This window comes from Canis aureus, chromosome 28 (genome assembly GCF_053574225.1).
Source record: "Canis aureus isolate CA01 chromosome 28, VMU_Caureus_v.1.0, whole genome shotgun sequence".
Lineage (NCBI taxonomy): Eukaryota > Metazoa > Chordata > Mammalia > Carnivora > Canidae > Canis > Canis aureus.
This window is the reverse complement of record NC_135638.1, coordinates 6,482,557-6,503,504: the sequence shown is the minus strand read 5'-3', so window position 1 is coordinate 6,503,504 and position 20,948 is coordinate 6,482,557. Positions and strand designations below refer to the sequence as shown.

Here is a 20,948-nt window from a genome sequence, read left to right as displayed (position 1 = left end):
CCCAGACTTAATATTATTCTGTGATATTAAAAAGCCACATTCAATGAAGGAAATTAAATTTTGACTGTTTTCTTATGAATCTGAGAGGCTGAATATGCAAAACAGGTGATGATCAGACCATAGATAAAAACAGAACTTTGATCCACAACCTGTAGCAACCTGCTCAGGAATCCAACATCTTTATCTTCAATAAACAGCCCAGGAAGCCCGCCTTCCATGGCAGGCTTACCGGGAGCCAGACTGCTACCCGCAGTGACAGGCCCGGAAGCTAAACAATAACTTCTGTAATGATTGGCTCCAAATGTCCAGGATTTGCTAAATAGCTGCCAGCTCCCCTAATTTTGTTCCTGCTTCTGACCTCGTCCCCAACGGAGAAAGCCAAATATGCACCCCAAGCCAATCAGCCATGCCTGGCTTCTAGTTAGCCTGCCCATAACCACCCCTTGCCAGCAGCCTCCAATCAGGGCCTTCCCAAAAACATCCCTTCCACTCAAGCTTTCATCTGCTTGCCTCTGAGTGTCTGCCAAAACCCGTGATGGTGGCCAACGCCACCCTATAGCAAGCTCAGAATAAAAATAACCTTTGCTTTTCTCATCTGATGAGTATTCATTTATTTCCACAAGCAGAAAGTATTGCTAAGATGACTATTTCGTCAAAAGTTAATAACTAACAATTACTGAGCCCTGATCATGAACCATGCGCTCTATTAAATGTTTTATGTGGAATATCTAATTTAATTTCACGGTAAACATAACACTGACTTCTGAAACTGGTACTATTACCATATTCATTTTACTGGGAAGAGGGAACTGAGGCTGAGGTGTTTAATTAACTAGTTTGATACAGAAGTGATGAGCAGCTAAGCAACGATTAAAATAAGGACAATCTGATTCCACAGAGGATAACTTTTAACCGCCATATGATATTCAACCTGCAATGTGGAGATTGGCGTGTATTTTAACTGCTTTCATATTAAAATAGAAAGCAGCAGGGGCGCCTGGGTGGCACAGGTTTCTGCTCAGGTGGTGATCTCAGGGTCATGAGGTCGAGTCCCACATTAGGTTCCACACTCAGAGCAGACTCTGCTTGAAATTCTCTTGCTCTCTCCCTCTGCCCCCCTGCTCTCTCTCTCTCTCTCTCTCATAAATATATCTTTAAAAAAATAAAATAGAAAACAACACAAACTTAATGTTGCATTTCAATCTCACCTCTGGTAATAAAATATTACCAACCTCCTTTTGCAGATGATGCAAGCGAGTCTCAGAGAGGTGAAAGGTAATTTGCTTAAAATTATATACCTACTTAACAGACAAGAGGAAAACCCAGGTTTTCCGACTCTCCTCCCTGGTTTCCAGCACGCTTCGCTGGGAGAGACGGAATGTTTGCCTGGGTAGATTTACAACTCCATAAAGACTTTATGTAACAGCGTAACGCTAGCACGTTCCAAACACACATTATCGTTAACGTGGCTAAACACGTATCTTTTACAGAGATAATGAGCTAGATGATATTTAAGAGGCCCCTGAAGTTTAGCAAATATTTATTGAGTGTTAACTATGTGTTAGGCACCGTTCCAGACTCTTATGTTTCATTAGTGAACAAAATGGAAAAAAAAAAAACAACCCTATCTTACTGGTTTGCATTCTAAGGGGAGGGAACAAACATGACACAGTAGATCCATGAAGCCGGCAAATTATAGAATATGTCAGAAGGTAATAAGTGCTTTGGTAAAAAGAGTGTGGTGAGATTGGGAGTACCCACTGGGGGCGAGGAGGGGTGATTACAATTTTAAACAGGGTGATCGGAGTCAGCCTCGTTGAGAGGGTGATTTTTGAGTAAACTGAGGAGGGGAGGGAGAGAGCCATGTGGATATGGTGGGAAGAGTGTTCTAGACAAAGGGAACAGCCAACGCAAACTCCTAAGGAGAGATTGCTCTGCTACGTTTGGACAGAATAGCGAGGTGGGGACGGGAGAGGACAACTGTAAACTCGTCTGTGTCTGAGGGGACTTTTGATCAATGAATTCACTATGTTAATGAAATAGAAGCTGCCCACTTTCTATTTACGCTATAACCATGCATTGTAGGGTTGAAGAAGCGAGTGTGGGTCTTTCTCACACTTGCTGCAGTGGGCACAACAGGATGAGAAGTGGTCTGGAGCTCAAATTTGTTTTGTCACTCCCATCAAGTGTCCAAACGTTGCTTGGGACTTGAATGTTACTGATACGAATCCGGTGCCTGACGTCACTTTGCTTCTCATTTAATCCGCAGTAGGAAGGGGCTATACCGGTGTATCGGTTTTTAAATGCTTTTAGGGGATTTGAATATGCAGCCAGGCTTGAAAGGTGCTGCTCGGCTCTGTGTGAAGAAGGGGGGGCTGCTCCCCCCACTCCTGCTCCCGGGTTGGTCCTTGGGGGGCACACTCATGCCTGCCCCAGCCCATGGCAGCAACTCCAAGGCCACGCGTCACCTCGCAGAGATCCTGGGACCCCTGCCCGCCACCCCCTGGGGGATAAAGGTCGGGGAGGCACTTTGCTCCCTCGCTGCCTCGGCCCCAGGCTCCCCACAAAACCAACAAACAATAATGGGTAGGGGGTCGGATGACTGCAGGGTTTGTGTTCCAACAGGATGACTTTAGGAGCAAGGGCAAGAGAAGGGAGGAACGGCGTGGTTGGCATCGATTGCCTAATAAAGCATTTTAAGAACAAGGCTAATATTTAATTTCAACTTTTGGCCTTGTCATGGTAGAAAATATTCCGTGTCCCCAAATATTCTGTTTCGTTTGTGTACCTGGCACACTGTTGGCAGACGGCAAACGTTCGTCCTATAAACGAATGGGTCAACTCAAGTGGGCTGAACACAAAGCAATGAGCCCCCACCCATCCTTGCCCAATCTGGCTCCCAGTCTTGCTCCCCAGAAGCAAGCATGTTTAGCACAGTGGCACCGGCCTACTTCTAAATAACAGGCTTAGGCCGCTAATTCGGGACGTGTCCGTGTTAGGTCTTGCGCGCTCCCTGCCAACGCAGGCAGGGATGAACCAAACCACCTCAAATCTTCAAAATCTGCCTGAAATGCCTCATAAATTATACCACTTTGTTAGCTTTTCCATTAATTACTTTCGTGATGTTGAATAATAATCTTAAAATCGTACTTCTTGTTTCAGTTACGAGCAGTATGATAAGTTTCAATGACTTCGCCAAGTAAGACTATTGTACCCATGGCTTTCCCTTCATCTCTCTTGCTCTCTTTACATGATCATGATGAACGTTTGAAATGCGTTTTGCAACCCTAGGTAAGAGATTCCTGCCTTGTCTCTAGGCGAAGCGTAAACGTGAAAATTAGTGAGTAGTGCTTATGTCTACGTAACCATGGTCCTCTGCCCACGTGACTTGTCTTCCACGACTATATTGTGCGTTTGTAAACTTTTAGTCCTACGCTCCTACCCCCCGCTTGGCTTCTAATGGCCTTTGTGCTTTCGTCTTGCATTGTCTGCTTTCATGGCGTCATCAGGATAGGTTCTTCCAACATTTCCAGGACACATGTCACATCGAAGGCCTCCTTTCTTTCCCCGGGCAGTTCTCCTGCAGCCCTGAGGTCCCTGTCCATTCCGATGGGTGGCTCTTGGGCCCGCTGCCCGGTCATCCTGGGACTTGGCTTCATTGCCTTTCTGAGCTGGTCCTGTGGTCCAGACAGCCAACCTGCTCCAGTTTCTTGGATAATTCCCTTGTTTTGCCAGCCCACATTCTCAGGTAACATCCTAAAGAACAGTATTTGGGAAAGGAAGCTTTCTCAGTTTACATCTTTCTTTTTCATTCTGCAACCTCTCCCCCCCTCCCCCGCCCCACCCCACCAAAATTATTGATAGTTTGGCGTGGTTTGGAATTCCAAGTTCACTTTCCCATGGAAGAGTCAGGCTTGTGGGTCTCCGGAGAGCCAGTCCTGCGGCTGGGAAGCTAGCCGACTGCTAGCCTGCTTCTCTTCCCTTCGTGGAGGACCTGTGCTTGCTCCTGGGAAGCTTTTACAATCGTTTTACTCTCATTAGCCTTACGTTGTAAGATCTGCTCCATGCAGACTTTTTCTTTTTTCCTTCTCAGGATTCAGTAGATCTTCTACGTTTGCAGACTCATGTCTCCTTTTTGTTCTTAATATATATATTTTTTTCATTGCAAATTTCATCCAACCATCTGCTCTGCTCTTTCTGGACCTTCTATTCTGGACCAACATCTTCGATGTTGAAACCTTGATTAATTCTGTATGACTCTATCTTTTTGGTCACAGTTTCTGACTACTCTTCATTCTCTATGTTTCCCCTTTTCTCTAGTCTTGTCGTTGTGCAAATAGAATCTAGAAGCTGCCCTTACAGGGAATGAAACAGACAAATGAGTTGTGACACATGTTTCCTCCTTCCCTTGAACGAAAGGCTTAGCCAGCATCAGCCCTGGGGTTTACTGGATGAGCCTTACCTATGATGCTATGTGCTTATCCTACCCGCTGCCACAGGCCGAGATCTGTCCTCCGCGCTGTGGTGGATCACGGTGAACAGAAAACCGAAGTTTCTCTGTAGTAGAGGGAGACAGACAAGAAATAGTGTTGCAACGCCAGGTACAGTTCTGGAATCAGCAGCTGTAGCCAAAGTAGCCGATTTGGCAGGCGGCATCTTGGCCATAGACAGGCAGCAGCTCCCTTGGTGGCTTGCCCTTTCACTGTGACTTGGAGTATTCTTTCTCAGCTTCTAACAGTTTCTTCAGTCTACCTAGGATTCTGCAACATGTTTATACCCTGTAAGAAATTCCTTTTTCTTCCTTAATGCTGCTAGCGTGAATTCAGGATTTCTGTTCTCTGCAACAGAACCTGCTACAAAAATTCACAGAAATTGTATTTTCAGCAAGCAGCCTCTTTGGTATTTTTCTCTCTGTCCTAAGTTCAAACTGCAGGAACCAACTTTAAGTCACCAGCCCCAGCTTCTGCCCCCAGTTTCCTGTGTAGTCAAGAAAGCACTCGTACCATTTGCCATCAAAATGTAGAATTGAATGGATAAGACTGCCAAACTGACAGCTCAACAGAGGTATTCCCTGTACCCAAAAGCACTGATAGGCTTGAGGATAAGAAATCTGAGAGGTATCTGAGCTGCCGAGGGCTTCAATAAAGGAGGAACTGTTTTTCTAGAATGTTTTCTCGAACACTCTGAAACTGAATATTACACTACCCAACTACCTCACGAGATGATACATTGATAGATTACGCAGTTTATGAAATGCAACGATTTATTTTGAATAGTTTCCATTAACGTTTTTTTGTTTGCTTCTAGAAGATGCAAAAACATACTGTGTTAGTGAGTTGGGGCTAACATAAGATGCCACAGACTGAGTGGCTTCAACAACAGACATTTTCTCACAATTCTGGAGACTGGGAAGTCTGAAATCAAGGTGCCTGCCAATGTGGTTCATGATGAGAGCTCTTCCCAGCTTACCACCCTCTCCTGGCAGAAGAAGAAAGCTCCTCTTCTTATAAGGTACCAGCTCTTCTGGATTAGAGTCCCACACTTACGACCTCATATAACCGCAATTACCTCTCCACAGGCCCTATCTGCACGCATAGTCACATGGGGAGGAGGGTTAGGGCTTCAACATAGGAGTCTGGCAAGGGGCACAATTCAATCCAAGCTTTCTGGATTTCTGCTTTAGAAAATGTAAAAATAGGGCAGCCCGGGTGGCTCAGCGGTTTAGCACCGCCTTCAGCCCAGGGCCTGGTCCTGGAGTCCCAGGATCCAGTCCCCCGTCGGGCTCCCTGCATGGAGCCTACTTCTCCCTCTGCCTGTGTCTCTGCCTCTCTCTCTCTCTCTCTCTCCCTCATGAGTAAATAAAATCTTTTAAAAAAGAAAATGTAAAAATATCTTATAATATTATTATTGGTAATAATTAAAACACTTATTCAGTGATTAACATAAGCCAGACGCTGTGTTAAGTGCTTTTTTAAGTGTTTTCTTATTTAATCCTTACAACCAATGAAATTAAGTTCATAATAGATGAGAATCAAAGCCCAGAGATGCTCAGTCGCTTGTCCAAGATCAACCTAGCTGGCACAGTGAAGAGTCCAACAGACAGTCCCTGGAGCCACTACGTTCAAATGAAACGTATGACATACAGGCACGTTACATACCAGTAAGAAGAGCTGTGCAGGAGGGAGCCTACAACCGGGTAATGCTGGGAGCCCACGAGGTGCTGTGGGGTGGCCAGGCGATTGGTGTGAGATAAGCTGCACCCTCAACACGCTAGTGCGAGGACTGACAGGTCAACTGAGGTTCTACCGGGCAGGCGAGGGAGTCTTGGATTACACACTAATCTACATTCTCACCAGTTATAGCTGAATCTGTTGCCCCACAACCTCACCTACCATTCATATTTTTTAATGATAAAACCTGGATTTTCTATGGAAATAAGACCTCACCTACAATTCAAAATAAAAACGCAAACACTCTTGACATGTCCCCTTAGCTGTAAGAAGAATCCTCTACGTAGTCATCGTGGCCTGATTCAATCCTAAACCTTTATAAAGTGTAAACCCTTGATAGCAAGTTCACAAGCTTTCAATACAAACCGGATTGAACCTAAAATTTGATAACGGCCGCTCTGCTATCTGATCTGAAATACTGCAAGAGAACTCCAAGGGAAAAACAAAGTGCGTAAAGGAAAAATCACACAAAGCACTTACAAACATTCTCACGGTGTTAGATATCCCAATTCTCCGGATTGGCACACATTTTAGGAAGTCAGGTCCTTTAAAAGGAAAACGTTATGACTATTAACAGAAAAGCAACTTCATCCTTCCCTTTTCGAAACACCATTAAAGGGAAATGGACGTGTCAAAGTGTTAAGTCCAAGAAGAGAAAAAAAATTTTTTTTTTGTTAAAAAAAAAAATGTGTTATCATCCTGGAGGCAGGTTGAGTCCTAACGATTTTTTCCTTTCAGCTCCACGGAATCCCAAACACCTGCTATGTGCAAGCTCGTTCGGTAACGACATTCAGCAAAAACCGAGAACTTGGACAGAAAACTAAAGACAGAAACTGTGCATCTTACAAGTCGATCTCAAAGAGGACTGGGCTTTTTTGGCAGTGGGGACAGCGAGACACCCGTGCCTCACAGCGCCTGCGAGCAATCACTTCTAGGAGCTTTCCGCCGCCTTTATTTTATTTTATTTTATTATATTATATTTTATTTTTTTTTTATTCCTGGGCGCTCTCTAACTTGTAGGACTCGCATCCCCGACGGACACTCGCGTCCCGCCCTCTGCCGCCGGGGACCAGGCTCGCCGAGCCGCGGGCGGGCCGAGCCCCGTGCTTCCGGCGGCAGCACAGGTGACCCGTTTGCGAGCCCTTCCTAGGGGCGGGGGGCGCCCCCGTTCGCAGGCGGCGCTTGCACGATCGGAACGGTCGGGGAGCAGGTCTGGGGTGTCCCCCCGGGCGCCGCCAGGTCGGGAGCCCCAAGCGTGCAGAAGCTCCCAGCGCCCGCGCCCAGGCCCCCCCCCGGAGGAAAGGCGCCAAGGTGGGTGTCCCGGCGGGGCTCTCCCTTGGTCTCGCCGCGGCCCGGGGCGCGCAGAGGGGCGGGGGTGCAGGCCGAGGCCCCGGAGCCCCGCGGGCGCGGGAGGCGCGCAGACCTCGGCCCCGCCCGCGCAGCCGCCCTCGGCCCGGCCCCGCCCCCCGCGCGTCTCCGCCAATCGCCGGGCCCGCCCGCGCAGCCGCCCTCGGCCAGGCCCCGCCCCCCCGCGCGTCTCCACCAATCGCCGGGCCCGCCCGCCGCCGCCGCCGCCGCCGCCGCCGCCGCACCTGCGAGGAGGAGCCCGCGCGCCCCCGCCGGGCCCCGCCCCGTCCCGCCCCCCGCGCGGCGCCCCCAGATCGGCCTCCGCCGCCCGGCTCCCCGCGGCCGACCAGCGGAAGCCGCTCTCCCGAGGCGCGTTCGGGGCGCCGGGGCCCGGCCGGGCCGCTGAGCCGCAGCTTCCGGGCGGCCGCGGCGACGGCGACGGCGACGCGCGGGGCGCCCCGCGGACCCCGCGACCCCGCGACCCCGGGCGAGCGGGCGGGCGCCCCGAGCGGGCGGCCCAGGCGGGGCGGGCGGTGGCGGCGGCCGGGGCGGTCGCGCTCAGGCGCCCCGTGCGCCGCGCTCCATGCCGGTGTGGTGCTGCCGCTGCTCCCTGGCCGGGCATTTCAGGTGACTTCCCTGCCGGGGGCCGCGCGGGGAGGGGGATGCGGGGGGGACGGGGGCCGCGGCGGGGGGGATGCGGGCCGGGTGATGGGGGGGACGGGGCCGGGGCCGGATGATGGTGGGGACGGGGGCCGCGGGGGGAGATACGGGCCGCGGGGGGGACGGGGGCCGCGGGGGGGGGACGGGGGCTGCGGGGGGAGATACGGGCCGCGGGGGGGACGGGGGCCGCGGGGGGAGGGATGCGGGCCGGATGATGGGGGGCACGGGGCCGGGGCCGGATGATGGTGGGGACGGGGGCCGCGGGGGGAGATACGGGCCGCGGGGGGGGGCGGGATGCGGGCCGGGTGATGGGGAGGACGGGGGCCGGATGATGGTGGGGACGGGGGCTGCGGGGGGGAGGCGGGGGGGGACGGGGCCCCGGGGGTGATGCGGGCCGGGTGATGGGGGGGACGGGGGCCGCGGGGGGGATGCGGGGGGGGGCCGGGAGCCGGATGATGGTGGGAACGGGAGCCGCGGGGGGGTGGGGGTTGGGGGGGAATGCGGGCCGGATGATGGTGGGAACGGGGGCCGCGGGGGGGGATGCGGGCCGGGTGATGGGGGGGACGGGGGCCGCGGGGGGGATGCGGGGGGGGGGGACGGGGGCCGGGTGATGGTGGGAACGGGAGCCGCGGGGGGGTGGGGGGGAATACGGGCCGGATGATGGGGGGGCCGCGGGCCGCGGGGGGGAGGCGGGGGTGGGACGGGGGCCGCGGGGGGGGATGCGGGCCGGGTGATGGGGGGGACGGGGGCCGCGGGGGGGGATGCGGGCCGCGGGGGGAGATGCGGGTCGGGTGATGGGGGACGGGGACGGGGACGGGGGTGGAGATGCGGGGAGGGGCGGGGGTACTGCGGGAGGGACGGGGGCCGCAGGGGGGCTGCGGGGGGGACGGGGCCGTGGGGGGATGTGGGCCGCGGGAGGGATGTGGGCCTGGTGATGGGGGGGACGGGGGCCGCGGGGGGGGTGGATGCGGGCCGCGGGGGGGCGACGCGGGGGGGATGAGGGCCAGGTGATGGGGGGGACGGGGGCCGCGGGGAGGGATGCAGGGGGGCACGGGGGGAATGCGGGCCAGGTGATGGGGGGCACGGAGGCCGCGGGGGCCGGGGACCGGCGGGGGGAGGCCGGCGGGGGGGTGGATGGAGGCCCGCGGCGGGGATGCGGGCCAGGGGCCGGTGGGGGGTGGGGGGGGCCGGGGGCCGGGGCCGGTGGCGGTGGGGACGAAGGCCGGCGGCGGGGGTGCGGGGGCCGAGGGGCCGGGGCCGGGGCCGGCGGGGGGAGCGCTTCCCCGCCCCGCAGCCGTGGGAGGCCGCGACGTGCAGAGTCGGGGTCGGGACCGGGACCGGGACCGGGACGCGTGCGGCTGGGGAGCGAGCGCCGGGACCGCAGGGGCCCCCCGGTCCCTCCCCGCTGTCGCCCCCTCTCCGCCTCCCTCCCTCCCTCCCTCCCCCTTCCCCGGGACCCCGAAAGCGGGCAGCCCCGGAGCGAGTGGCTTCCTGCGACCTGCGACCTGCGACCGGAGAGCGGCGCGAAGCCTCCGCGAGGGGCTGGCGGGCTCCCCCGCGCGGGGCCGGGCCGGGCCGGGACGGGACGGGCCGGGACCGGGCGGCCCGGGCGCGGTGACCGGGCGGCAGGCGGGGGCGCTGCTGGACCCGCCGAGCCCCGTCCCGAGGCCCGAGGCGCTGGCGGCGTAGCGGGCGGTGGGACCGACGGAGGCGGCCGGGACTCCCGAGGGCGGTCCCTGCGCCAGAGCCCGAGGGTGCGAGCCGGGCGGGCGGGGCGGGCACTGACGTCGGCCGCGGGAGACCCGAGGCCCTGGAGGAGGTTTACCCCAGTGGTGAGAAGTGTCCGCCTCCGCGAAGACGTCCGCACATTGTTTTACTTTACATGCATGAACGTGCCAGAATAATGATATATGACATCTTCATCGAAACGTGAAACTCCGATCAAGAGGGTTTTTTAAAAAAATATTTTATTTATTTATTCGCGAGAGGCACAGAGAGAGGCAGAGGGAGAGGCGGGCGCCCTGCGGGAGCCTGATGCGGGACTCGACCCGGGTCACGACCTGAGGACCTGAGCCCAGGGCAGACGCTCGGCCACTGAGCCCCGCACCGAGCCCCCCCCCCCGGGGCCCCAGATCGGGAGTTTTAGAATTGGATTCCGTCGGTAGAATTCGGGTAGCCCTGAACTTGGACGTAAAGAAAGGTCCAACCGAGAACTTGAACCAAATTCTAAAATGCCTTTCAATTATGAACGTAAGCAACAGGTCCCAGAGTATTTGTGACTTCGTCACCAGTAAAATTCACATTTTCATGCCACAGTTGCACAGATCTAGAAATACTGTACGCTTATTTCTTAAAAATTACCGTAATTACACATAACCTAGCTTGTTTAATACAATAGAGAAGTGCAAATAGACGTCACAAGTTGACATTTTACGACTGTATTTTAATGTAATTTGTTTCTTTGTAAATCCTATGTATCCTTTATTTGTTTAATGATAATATTTAAGGAAGAGGCTCAGAGGTTTCACCAAATTGCAGAGGAGTATACGGCACAGAGAAGGTTCAGAACTCCTGTTTTAATAGAAAGCAACTGTGTCCAGGCTTGCTCAGCTTCTCAGTGAGTTTTGTAGGGGTTTCTAAGTCCTGGATATTAAAAAAAAAAAAAAAGATGTCCCATGTAATAAACTGCTGGATTTTAAGTTTTAGGCAACTTTCTTTGTTGACTACTTGACAGATATTGGTTTGAGAGTATCAGATCCACTTTGGGGAGTTTTTCTCTCTCATGAAAACTTGTTAAATGGAAGCCCTTGGAGAAATGAACATGCCTTTCAGAAACTGCTGTCCAAAAGCCTTTTGACCGCTTTTGGTGTAGTTGAACTCTAGGGACACAGACTGGGATTCATATCGGTACATCCAACCCTAGGCTGTGGATACCATATGCTTATCTCTTTGTACAGAAGTTTGGAGAAGGAGATGACAAAGTAGTTGGTATGTTTCAATCTTGAGGGATAAAGGAAACCAAGCCTTACTAGTCACAGGATGAAAATTATGATTAATAAGCCATATTTCCTTTGTAAAAATAGCTATATTGTATCTCAGATTTTAAAAATAAAACATATAAGGCCTATTCTTTAGGAAAGTCTTTATGATTTACTTAGGCTGGCTTTTTTTTTTTTTTTTGAGCAATTTTATTAGGAACACATTTGTTTTTAAGATTTTATTTATTTATTCATGAGAGACACAGATTTTATTTATGTATTTGCGAGAGGCACAGAGAGAGGCAGAGACACAGGCAGAGGGAGAAGAAGCAGGCTCCACTCAGGGAGCCCAATGTGGGACTTGATCCCGGAACTCCAGGATCACACCCTGGGCCAAAGGCAGGCACTAAAGTGCTGAGCCACCCAGGGATCCCCAGGAACACACATTTTAAAACAGGTTGTGACAACCTGTATCTTTTGGATCTCGTGTAATATCAGAAAAGAATAGGTTTGTGCTAACTGTCCACTGACTTTCTAGTTGTCCACTCATTGTTCCAGACCCACAGTTTTGTAAGATGAACAGTGTGACTACTTCATTTGTGTCGTTAGAACTTTTTATATATATATATAGTAGTATCAATTCGGTGACAATTTATTTATTTATTTATTTATTTTTTAATTCGGTGACAATTTAGAATCATGCTTCTAAAGACTATAAAAATTCAGATACTAAGCATCTCATTTGAGTTTGAGTGATCATTTAAAGAAGTATTGCTAGATGTGAGAAAAGTCTTTTTGTTACCCAAGTTTTATCCCTTGTGCCATCCTCTTAAATTTGTTCCAAGACTGGACTATAATATTTCAAGAACAAAAGATGGAAGTTCCCTAAAATCTTAAATATCAGATAGTCTTTATGCTTATTAGGGTAGCTGTTTCCCATGTGTGCAAAGTGCTGTTTACTATTTCCTAAAATGTAATTATATATTTTTCTAACTTAGTGTCCCAAATAAAGGAAAATATTTTTTTTTATTACTCAAAATACTTGTTTTAAAACTAACATTCATCAAATTGGATATCTCAGGTAGAAATTGAAACTGTCCATAGACTGTGATATAGTATAAACATATTGTAAGACATGTGCAGTAATACTGAATTATAACTTAGGCTCTGAATTTTTTAGGAAAATTACTTACTAGAAGGCTTTTGTTTCATTGTTGCTTTATGTAAAACCAGTGAACCATACTTCTTTTTTTTTTGTTTGCTTCTCTTGATTCTGTTTTTCATCTGTTAATCCATATTAAATTTATTAAATACCATCCAAGTTTATTACAAATAGTTAATACCAATATTATAGATTATATGCATATTACATACATACCAATAATATTATAGGTTATATACATATTATGTATGTACAGATTATACTAGATTATACTGATAACCACTAGAAAATGAGAATAAATTACTTACACTGTACAGATAAGCTAAAACTTTGGCTCTACTTAATGTATTAGAGTCTTGGAATAGACTAGAGTTAAATTGTTAGAGGCCCACACCCAAAACCTACTAGACCTAATAAATGAATTAAACAACATTGGAGAATACAGCATCAAGATACAAAAATCAATCCAACTTTTAGACACTAACAATGAACAGTCTGACGATGTTAACAAATACCATTTACCATCAAAAAGAATGAAATACTTATTCCTAAGTCTTAAGACTTGTACACCAAAAACTATAAAACGTCATCGAAAAGAATTAAAGAAGGCCTAAATAAAAGCAATCCCATGTTCATGGATTGGAAACCTTGGTATTCTTAATTAAAATGGCAATAAGCTTAATTAGTCTATAAGTTTAATGCAATCTTATCAAAATCCTAGCAGCCTTTTATGCAGAAATGACAAGACCCTAAAATTCATAAGGAATTGCAAGGAACCCAGAATGGCCAACACAACTTGAAAAAGAACAAAGAGAATTCCCACTTCTTAATTTCAGAATTTACTACAGAGAAACAGTAAGCCAGATAGTGTGGTGCTTGCATAATGATTAACATAGATAGGTGGAATAGAGAGTTCAGAAATAAATCTTTATATTTATGGTCAGTTGGTTTCCCATGGGTTCACAAGACAAAGGGGAAATTACAGTCTTGTCAACAGATGATTCCAGGACAAATGGATATTCACAAGCAAAAGAATGGAGTTGGACTCTTACACTTCAAAATGTGTGATATGAAAATTAGCTCAAAATAGAAGAAAGACATAAACCTAAAAAAAACTAGATCTATAAAACTTATAGAAAAGAGGAGTAAATCATGGTGATGTCAGGATTAGGCAGTGGTTTCTTAGACACCAACAGCACAGTAGCTAAAGAAAAAAATCAGACTTGATGGAAAATCAAAACTTTTGTAATTCTGAAGATGACAAAAGGAAAGACCTTACCCACAGAATGGGAGAAAATATTTGCAAATCATACATCTGATAAGGAACCTGTGTGCTACATATATAATTTTTAAAGCCCAACAATAAAAAGCCCAATTTGAAAGTGGGTGGAAAATATCTCTACAAACAAGGTAACACAAATGGCTAAAAAGTATGTGAAAAGGTGCTTAACATGATTAGTCATTAGGGAAATGCAAGTCAAAACTGCCGTGAGATGTCACTTCACACCAATGAGGGTAGCTACAAAAAGATAGGTGTTGGTGAGGATGTGGAAAAGCTGGAGCCCGCATATTGCTGGTGCGAATGTAAAATGCTGCAGCTACTTCAGAAAACATCTCGGCAGTTCCTGAGGTGTTAAACAGAGTTTATGACACAGCCTTTGCATGTACTTGTAGGAGAAATGAAAACATTTATCCACACAGAAATTTATACGGGAGCATTCACAGCATTGTTTGCACAGCCAAGAAGTGGAAACAACTCAAATGTTGATCAGTTTGTGAATGAACAAGCTGTGTTCTGTCTATACAGTGAAATATTACTTAGGCATGGAAAGAGAGGAAGTACCAGTAGATCCTACACCATGGGTGACCCTTGAAAATATGCTAAGTGGAAGAAGCTTGACACAAAAGGCCACATAACGTGTGAGAGGTTCCATTTATGTGAAATTTCCAGAACTGGCAAGTCCAACAAGATGGAAAGTAAATTAGTGGTTGCCAGTAGCTGGGCAGGGGTGGGGTTGGGGGAGGAAGACTAGAGAATGAGTTTTAATGGGTGCTGTAGTTTTCTGCTAACTTAGTTTATTCCTATTAACTTAGTTTTTCACTTTTAGGGTGATAAAATTTTTCTGGAATTAGTAGTGCTGATTGCAAAACCTTGTGATTGCACTAACAACCCTGAATTGTGCACTTGAAAAGGAGGAAATGTTAAGGTCTGAGAGAAACATCTCTTTGATTAACCAAAATTTAGAGTGATTATCATTGAAAAAATAATTTCCTGGGTTATATATCTGGGAACAAGAGCGTAAGGTTGTCGGAAGAGACTGACGATGAGCTGTGCATTTTCCTTTATCGCCACCACCGTGTTAGGCCTTAGCATCCAAAAGGACTTTGATCAGAAGTGTCCACGGGAAGCTGGGGGATCTGTCCTTGGCGCCCATTGAGGAGAAATACCAGAAATGGGCCTGGTGTAAGAACACCTGACTTCTGTTGCCAAGAAGCATCGGCAGCCTGGGTAACTCGCGTACCTGGATCTGCTCAGAGAAGCCGTTGGAATGATCGGAAAGGGATGGATTGAGCGTGAGGCCCTTCTCCCAGGGGCAGGCTTCCGCGTGCAGAGGGGCCTTCCTTAGTAGACCTGTCCAGGGGGTGCCCGTTCTGGCCCCGCCAGGCCACCACCGTCAGAGGAGTCCAGATAATTGGGGTGGACGTTAGCCTATCCCAGAGACCGCCACTGTCATAGGGCAGCCTGTGACCCGGGGAGTCTTAAGGAAGCGGAAATTTTGGTCTTTGCTTCATTCTTCCCATTTTTCATTCTCCTCTGGGATCCGTGAGTCCTGTGCAATAACCGATGCACCTCGTGTTTATCATTTTGGGAGCAGTAGTAAGCACCTGAACCCGTGCGGGCCCTCAGTTTAGTATTTCCAGGTACTGGCCTGCTGCTGACTATGTAAGCATGAAAACTAATTTGGGGATTCTGTTAGGAAGGCGTCACTAGTGTAGTGAAGCACGTTGACTGCGTTTGGAGGCCACTCCGTCCATTTCATGAGCTTGTCGGGATGCTCACACCAGCTTCTAGGGTGGCCCCTGGGAAAGGAGGTAGATTGGAAATCGAGATAAAGATGTTTCCATATTTCAACATCTGAAAATCAATAAGATGAATAAAAAACTTCATTTCTTTTGCCAAAATGCACAGTTTGTAATACAGAAGTACAGTTCGCTTTTCCTTAAAATATGACTATTTTGTTCCTATTATATTCCTATAATATGTTCCTATTATATATTCCTATTATACTGCCTCTAGTGCACTTACCTCTTTATTAATGAGGAAAAAAAAAGAGAAACTAGCCATTCTGGGGAAATCTCACAGAATTGTAAAAATCCCCAATACAATGCTGTCTCTCATCTTAGCTTCCTATTTAGAACGTGTGTGGGACTTGCCTGCATGGTACTACGAGACATTAGCAGCTGTTTAGGATTTCTGACGTTAAAAATGGTACAGGTTGACAGATAAGCTAAGCTACTAATTTGAAAGCATCAATCGGAAGAATTTTCTTTTCTCCTTTTATGGAACTATTGAATATTTAAGGGCCTAAAGAAAATCTGAATAAAGACAGGTTTTTTATAAAGGCTATAATGACTCTATCTCTTGTTTTTTTTGTTTTGTTTTGTTTTTTTTAAGAAACTATAGTGACACTGAAACCGAAGGAGAGATTTTTAATTCCTTAGTGCAATATTTTGGTGATAACTTGGGACAGAAAGTTAAAGCTATGCCATTAGTTGAAGAAACTTCTTTACTGGAAGATTCATCGGTGACTTTGCCTGTGGTAGTAATAGGTAAGTACTGCATTTTAACTCTTAAAATTACAGTTATGATCCTTACTACTATATATGCATAGTTACATGGCGCACGTTCTTAGGATCATATTGAAAAGTATTTTTAAGTTTTCGATATGCCTAAGTACCCAATAACCAGATCTTTGGAGAGACAGTAATTGGTTTATCTGATACTAGATTCTGTATTAGAATGTAACATTTTTTTTCCTGAAGGATTGCTGTTACCCTATTCTGTTAAAATACTAGCAGTTGGGTTAATTGCTAGGCTAGTGTCATGGCCGTGATGATAACCAAGACTGTTAGAGCCCTGTACCCAGCATGCAGTGTACATTACTGGATTATGCCTCACAACCCTCTTTTGTGGGGGAAATAATAGAAGTTGAGTAACTTGTGCAAGTAACTAGTTCTCAGGAATGAACGGCCTGGTACTCGGCAGTAGTATGCATAATGACCGTAACCATAGTGATTTCATCCTATATCCTTCGTACCACCTCAACAGATAGGCATATAAAATACTAAAAGTTAAGCTATAATGACCTAATTACTTCAGAATTATAGATGTAATTTTTATGATTTTGTTTCGTTGCATGTTTTTAACTGTTACATATGTCTTGCATCTGATAATCAGACTTAAGCAAGTCAAGACAAGTACCACAGTGTGGAGCAAGCTGCCAGAAAGAATTATGGGGCATCACGTACCTGGATGGCATATAGCTTCTTTAGCTTCTTTGATAGCCTTTTTTTTTTTTTTTTTTTTTAAAGATGTATTTGAGAACGAGAGAGTGTGTGTTCCCTTGCAAGGTGGGAGAGGGAGAATCTCCAGCAGACTGTGGTTCCTTTAGTCTGGGAGCACTGACCCACCGAGCATGGAGCCCGACACGGGGCTCGATTCCTCGACCCTGAGATCTCATGACCTGAGCCAATAATCAAGACTTGAATGTTTAACTGACTCAGCCGCCCAGGTGCCCTTGATGGCCTCTTTCAAAATTAACAGGAAGGAAGGAAAAGTCTTGTCCTTGGACGTGTGGTGGATACAGTAAAGGGAGGGAGGAAAGAGGAGGAAAGGCAGTAAGCAGATAGTTCTGCCCTGGATTTCTCTCGAAGGGTGAGGATAGAGATGATGGTGTTTGTAGAAGTTCGCTTCCAGGATATCTCAGGGCTGCGCTTGGTGTTCCAGTTTCTCCCGTTAGTCCAGCACTGGTTTTTCATCCTGGATGTATAATCTCCTGTACCCACAGTTATAGTATCCTACAGAAGAGTTTCACTGCCCTGAAAGACTTCTGTGCTCCTCGTATTTATCCTGTCCCTCAACCCCCAACCCCTGGCAGTTACTGGTCTTTTACTGTCGGTGTAGTTTTGATTTATCTAGGATATCATATTCATGGAATTACACAGTATGGAATCTTTCCATCCTGGCTTCTTCCACTTAATAGTAGGTCTTACAGATTCGTCTTTGCATGGTCTGATAGCTCATTTCTTTTTTATCGCTGAATACCATTCCATTGCATGGATGTTTGAGTTTGTGCACTCATTGGAGGGCATCTTGGCTGCTGCCAGTTTTTGGTAATTATGAGTAAAGCTGCTGTAAACATGCATGTGTAGCTTCTTGCATAGCCATTAAGTTTTCAACTCATTTGGATAAATACCTAGGAGTATGATTGTTGGATTATATCTTAAAACTGTTTAGCTTTTTAGGAAACTGTCAAACTGTCTTCTAAAGTGGCTGTCATTTTGCATTCCTAACAACTATGGATGAGAGGTCCTGTTTCTCTAAGTCCTTGTCAGTATTTGGTATTGTCTCTACTTTGAATTTTAGCCATTTTGATAGGTGTGTAGTGGCACCTCATTCTTTTAATCTGCAGTGCTGTAATCGTACCCAATGAGCATCTTTTCATATGCTTGTTTGTCATCTGTGTATCTTTGAAATGTCCGTTCAGATCCTTTGATTAGATTGTTTATTTTCTTGTGGGTGAGACTCCAGAGTTCTTTGTTACATTTTGCAACTATTTTCTCCCAGTGTGACTTATCTTTTCACTCTCTTGATAGTGTCCATTGCAGAGCAGAAATTTTAAGTTTCAGTGAAGTTCTGTTTATCAGTTTTTTTCTTTCGTGGATCCTGCTTTTACTGTTACAGCTGAAAACTTACCAAGTCCAAGGTCACCTAGATTTTTCCCTATTTTATCTTCTAAGTTTTGTAATTTTGTGCTTTATATTTAGGTCTGTGATATTTTGAGTCAATTTTTGTAAAAGATGCAAGGTTAGTATTTAGCTTCATACTTTTGCATATGGATGTCCAGTTCCACCATTTGTGGAAGAGACTATCCTCTCTCCGTTGGCTTGCCTTTCCTCCTTTGTCAAAAATAAGTTGGCTGTATTTGTGAGGATCTCTCTGCACTCTCTTCCATTCCACTGATTTGTCTACTCTTTTTTTTTTAATTTTTTTTATTTATTTATGATAGTCACACAGAGAGAGAGAGAGAGGCAGAGACACAGGCAGAGACACAGGCAGAGGGAGAAGCAGGCTCCATGCACCGGGAGCCCGACGTGGGATTTAATCCCGGGTCTCCAGGATCGCACCCCGGGCCAAAGGCAGGCGCCAAACCACTGTGCCAACCAGGGATCCCTGATTTGTCTACTCTTTAATAATTTCCACACTGTCTTGTAGACTGGAATTTTATGGTACAACTTGACTCTGGATGATGTTGGTCCTGACTTGCTTCTTCAATATTGTGCTCACTATTCTGAGTCTTTCACCTTTCCATTTAAACTTCAGAATTAGTTTGTATCCACAAAGTCACATGCTGGGATTTTTACTTGGATTGCATTGAAACTGTAGATCAAGTTGAGAAGAGCTGACATCTTAACAATATCGAATCTTATTCATGAACATCACTTTGGGCTCATTCCTCAGAGTTTTGTGGTTTTCCTTGTATATATCTTATACATATAGTTACCATCTTAAATATATATAATTGGATCCATAACCTAAGTTAAGTAATCTTAACACAAACTAAGCAGTGTTGTGTATTTAATTTCAAATGCCACTTGTTCATTGCTGGTATATAGGAAAGAACCTGGTTTCTGTATGTTAACCTTGTATTGTGCAATCTTGATGTTAGTTCTAGGAGTTTGGGGGCCATTCTTTGGAATTTTCTGCATAGAAAATCATGGCTATTATGAACAAGGACAGTTTTATTTCTTTCTAGTCTGTATTTCCTTTTCTTATTGCATTAACTACGACTCCTAGTTACGGTGTTTGTTGAGTAAGAATGATGAGAAGAGGGCAGCCTGGGCGGCTCAGTGGTTTAGCGCCGCCTTCAGCCCAGGGTGTGATCCTGGAGACCTGGGATCGAGTCCCACATTGGGCTCTCTGCATGAAGCCTGCTTCTCCCTCTGCCTGTGTCTCTGCTTCTCTCATTCTCTGTCTCACGAATAAATAAATAAAATATTTTTTAAAAAAAGGAATGATGAGGGGATCCCTGGGTGGCTCAGCAGTTTGGCACCTGCCTTTGGCCCAGGGCGTGATCCTGGAGTCCCGGGATCGATTCCCACGTCGGGCTCCCAGCATGGAGCCTGCTTCTCTCTCCTCCTGTGCCTGTGCCTCTCTCTCTCTCTACATCTATCATGAATAAATAAATAAATTTAAAAAAAAGGGAATGATGAGAAGAGACATCTTTGTCTTGTTCTTGATCTTTGAGGGAAAGCATCTAGTTTTTCACCATTAAGTATGATGTTAGCTGTAGGTTTATTGTAGATACTCTATCAAGTTAAGGAAGTATCCCTCTATTTGAGTTTGCTGAGGTGTTTTTGTTGTTGTTGTTGTTTTACCATGAAAAGGGTTGGATTTTGTTAAGTGCTTTTATCTGTATTGATGTTATCATGTGATATTTATTCTTTAGTTTTGTTTCTTTGTTTTTGATTCAGAGAAATTAGCTCTTTCCCTTAGATCTTAACTTCACTATTTCTCATTTGTTTTGAATTTTTATGAAGTCAAATGGTCTATTTTCCTTTCTGTCTTTTGAGTTTTGTATCATGCTTAAAGCCTTGCCACTCCAGCACTATAAGTAGTAGAAGTAGTAATCCATTTTCTAATATTCTTATGACTTTACTTCTCATATTAACATCTTTGAGCTTATTTTATTTGGGGCAAAATATTAGAGAATAGAACAAGATTTTCTTCCTGATGGCTAACCCTTATCCCAGTTGGATTAAATTTTTGGTAGATGGAGCTAATAGAGAAATGGAAACCCAGACTAAAGGAACCACAGAAATGGAAATAGTTCACCAGGGTTCAACAAAAAATCCAGTTTGGTTTTAGTTTAAACATATAAAAATATAGGAAGATACTATTAGAAAATGGGTTTGGAAAGATGATTGAAACCAAAACATGGTGAGCTCTGGGTCATCAGAAGCAAACAATTAAGACTTTCCAAATGGAGAGGGTAGTATGATGAGGAACTTTGTTTTTTCAAAATTCATCTGAATGTAAAATGTGAAATGATTTTGGAATAGTTGTATCTTTAGGACAAACTTTTGTCACTTAGGACTTTGTCTCCTGAGAGTCTAGGAATGACACTAAAAAAGACAACTGAGTGGATATAGTGACTGAATAGATTTAGAATCAGAACCTGATTAATTAAAGATTTTGTTAGCATCAAACTTGGTGAGTGGATAGGATGTAAAGAAGAGGGCACCTAAATGAAGGAACTCATGAATATGGTTTTGAACACATTGTGATTA

General features: G+C 46.5%; 1 protein-coding gene and 3 long non-coding RNA genes across 5 annotated transcripts in view; 2 read left to right on the top strand and 2 right to left on the bottom strand.

Annotated features, from left to right (window-relative positions):
* Positions 1-7,535, top strand: part of LOC144300355 (uncharacterized) — a 31,826-nt gene extending 24,291 nt beyond the window's left edge. Inside the window, exons 3-4 of the long non-coding RNA XR_013366923.1 lie at positions 5,308-5,511; positions 6,969-7,535. This is a non-coding gene — a long non-coding RNA (uncharacterized LOC144300355). The remainder of the gene's footprint in view (positions 1-5,307; positions 5,512-6,968) is intronic.
* Positions 1,511-7,579, bottom strand: LOC144300360 (uncharacterized). The gene is made up of 3 exons (XR_013366934.1): positions 6,711-7,579; positions 4,463-4,557; positions 1,511-3,756 (listed from the first exon to the last, which is right to left on the bottom strand). It is a non-coding gene; the product is annotated as an uncharacterized LOC144300360 (long non-coding RNA).
* A 475-nt stretch (positions 7,580-8,054) lies between these two features.
* Positions 8,055-20,948, top strand: part of OSGIN2 (oxidative stress induced growth inhibitor family member 2) — a 22,874-nt gene continuing 9,980 nt past the window's right edge. Inside the window, exons 1-2 of the mRNA XM_077876321.1 lie at positions 8,055-8,204; positions 16,054-16,208. Of these exons, the coding sequence (XP_077732447.1) occupies positions 8,161-8,204; positions 16,054-16,208 (199 nt within the window). The 5' untranslated portion in view covers positions 8,055-8,160. The remainder of the gene's footprint in view (positions 8,205-16,053; positions 16,209-20,948) is intronic.
* The window catches only part of LOC144300362 (uncharacterized), a 24,325-nt gene continuing 18,471 nt past the window's right edge, over positions 15,095-20,948 (bottom strand). For both annotated transcript variants that reach the window (XR_013366936.1, XR_013366937.1), the window contains exon 2: positions 15,095-15,513. This is a non-coding gene — a long non-coding RNA (uncharacterized LOC144300362). The remainder of the gene's footprint in view (positions 15,514-20,948) is intronic.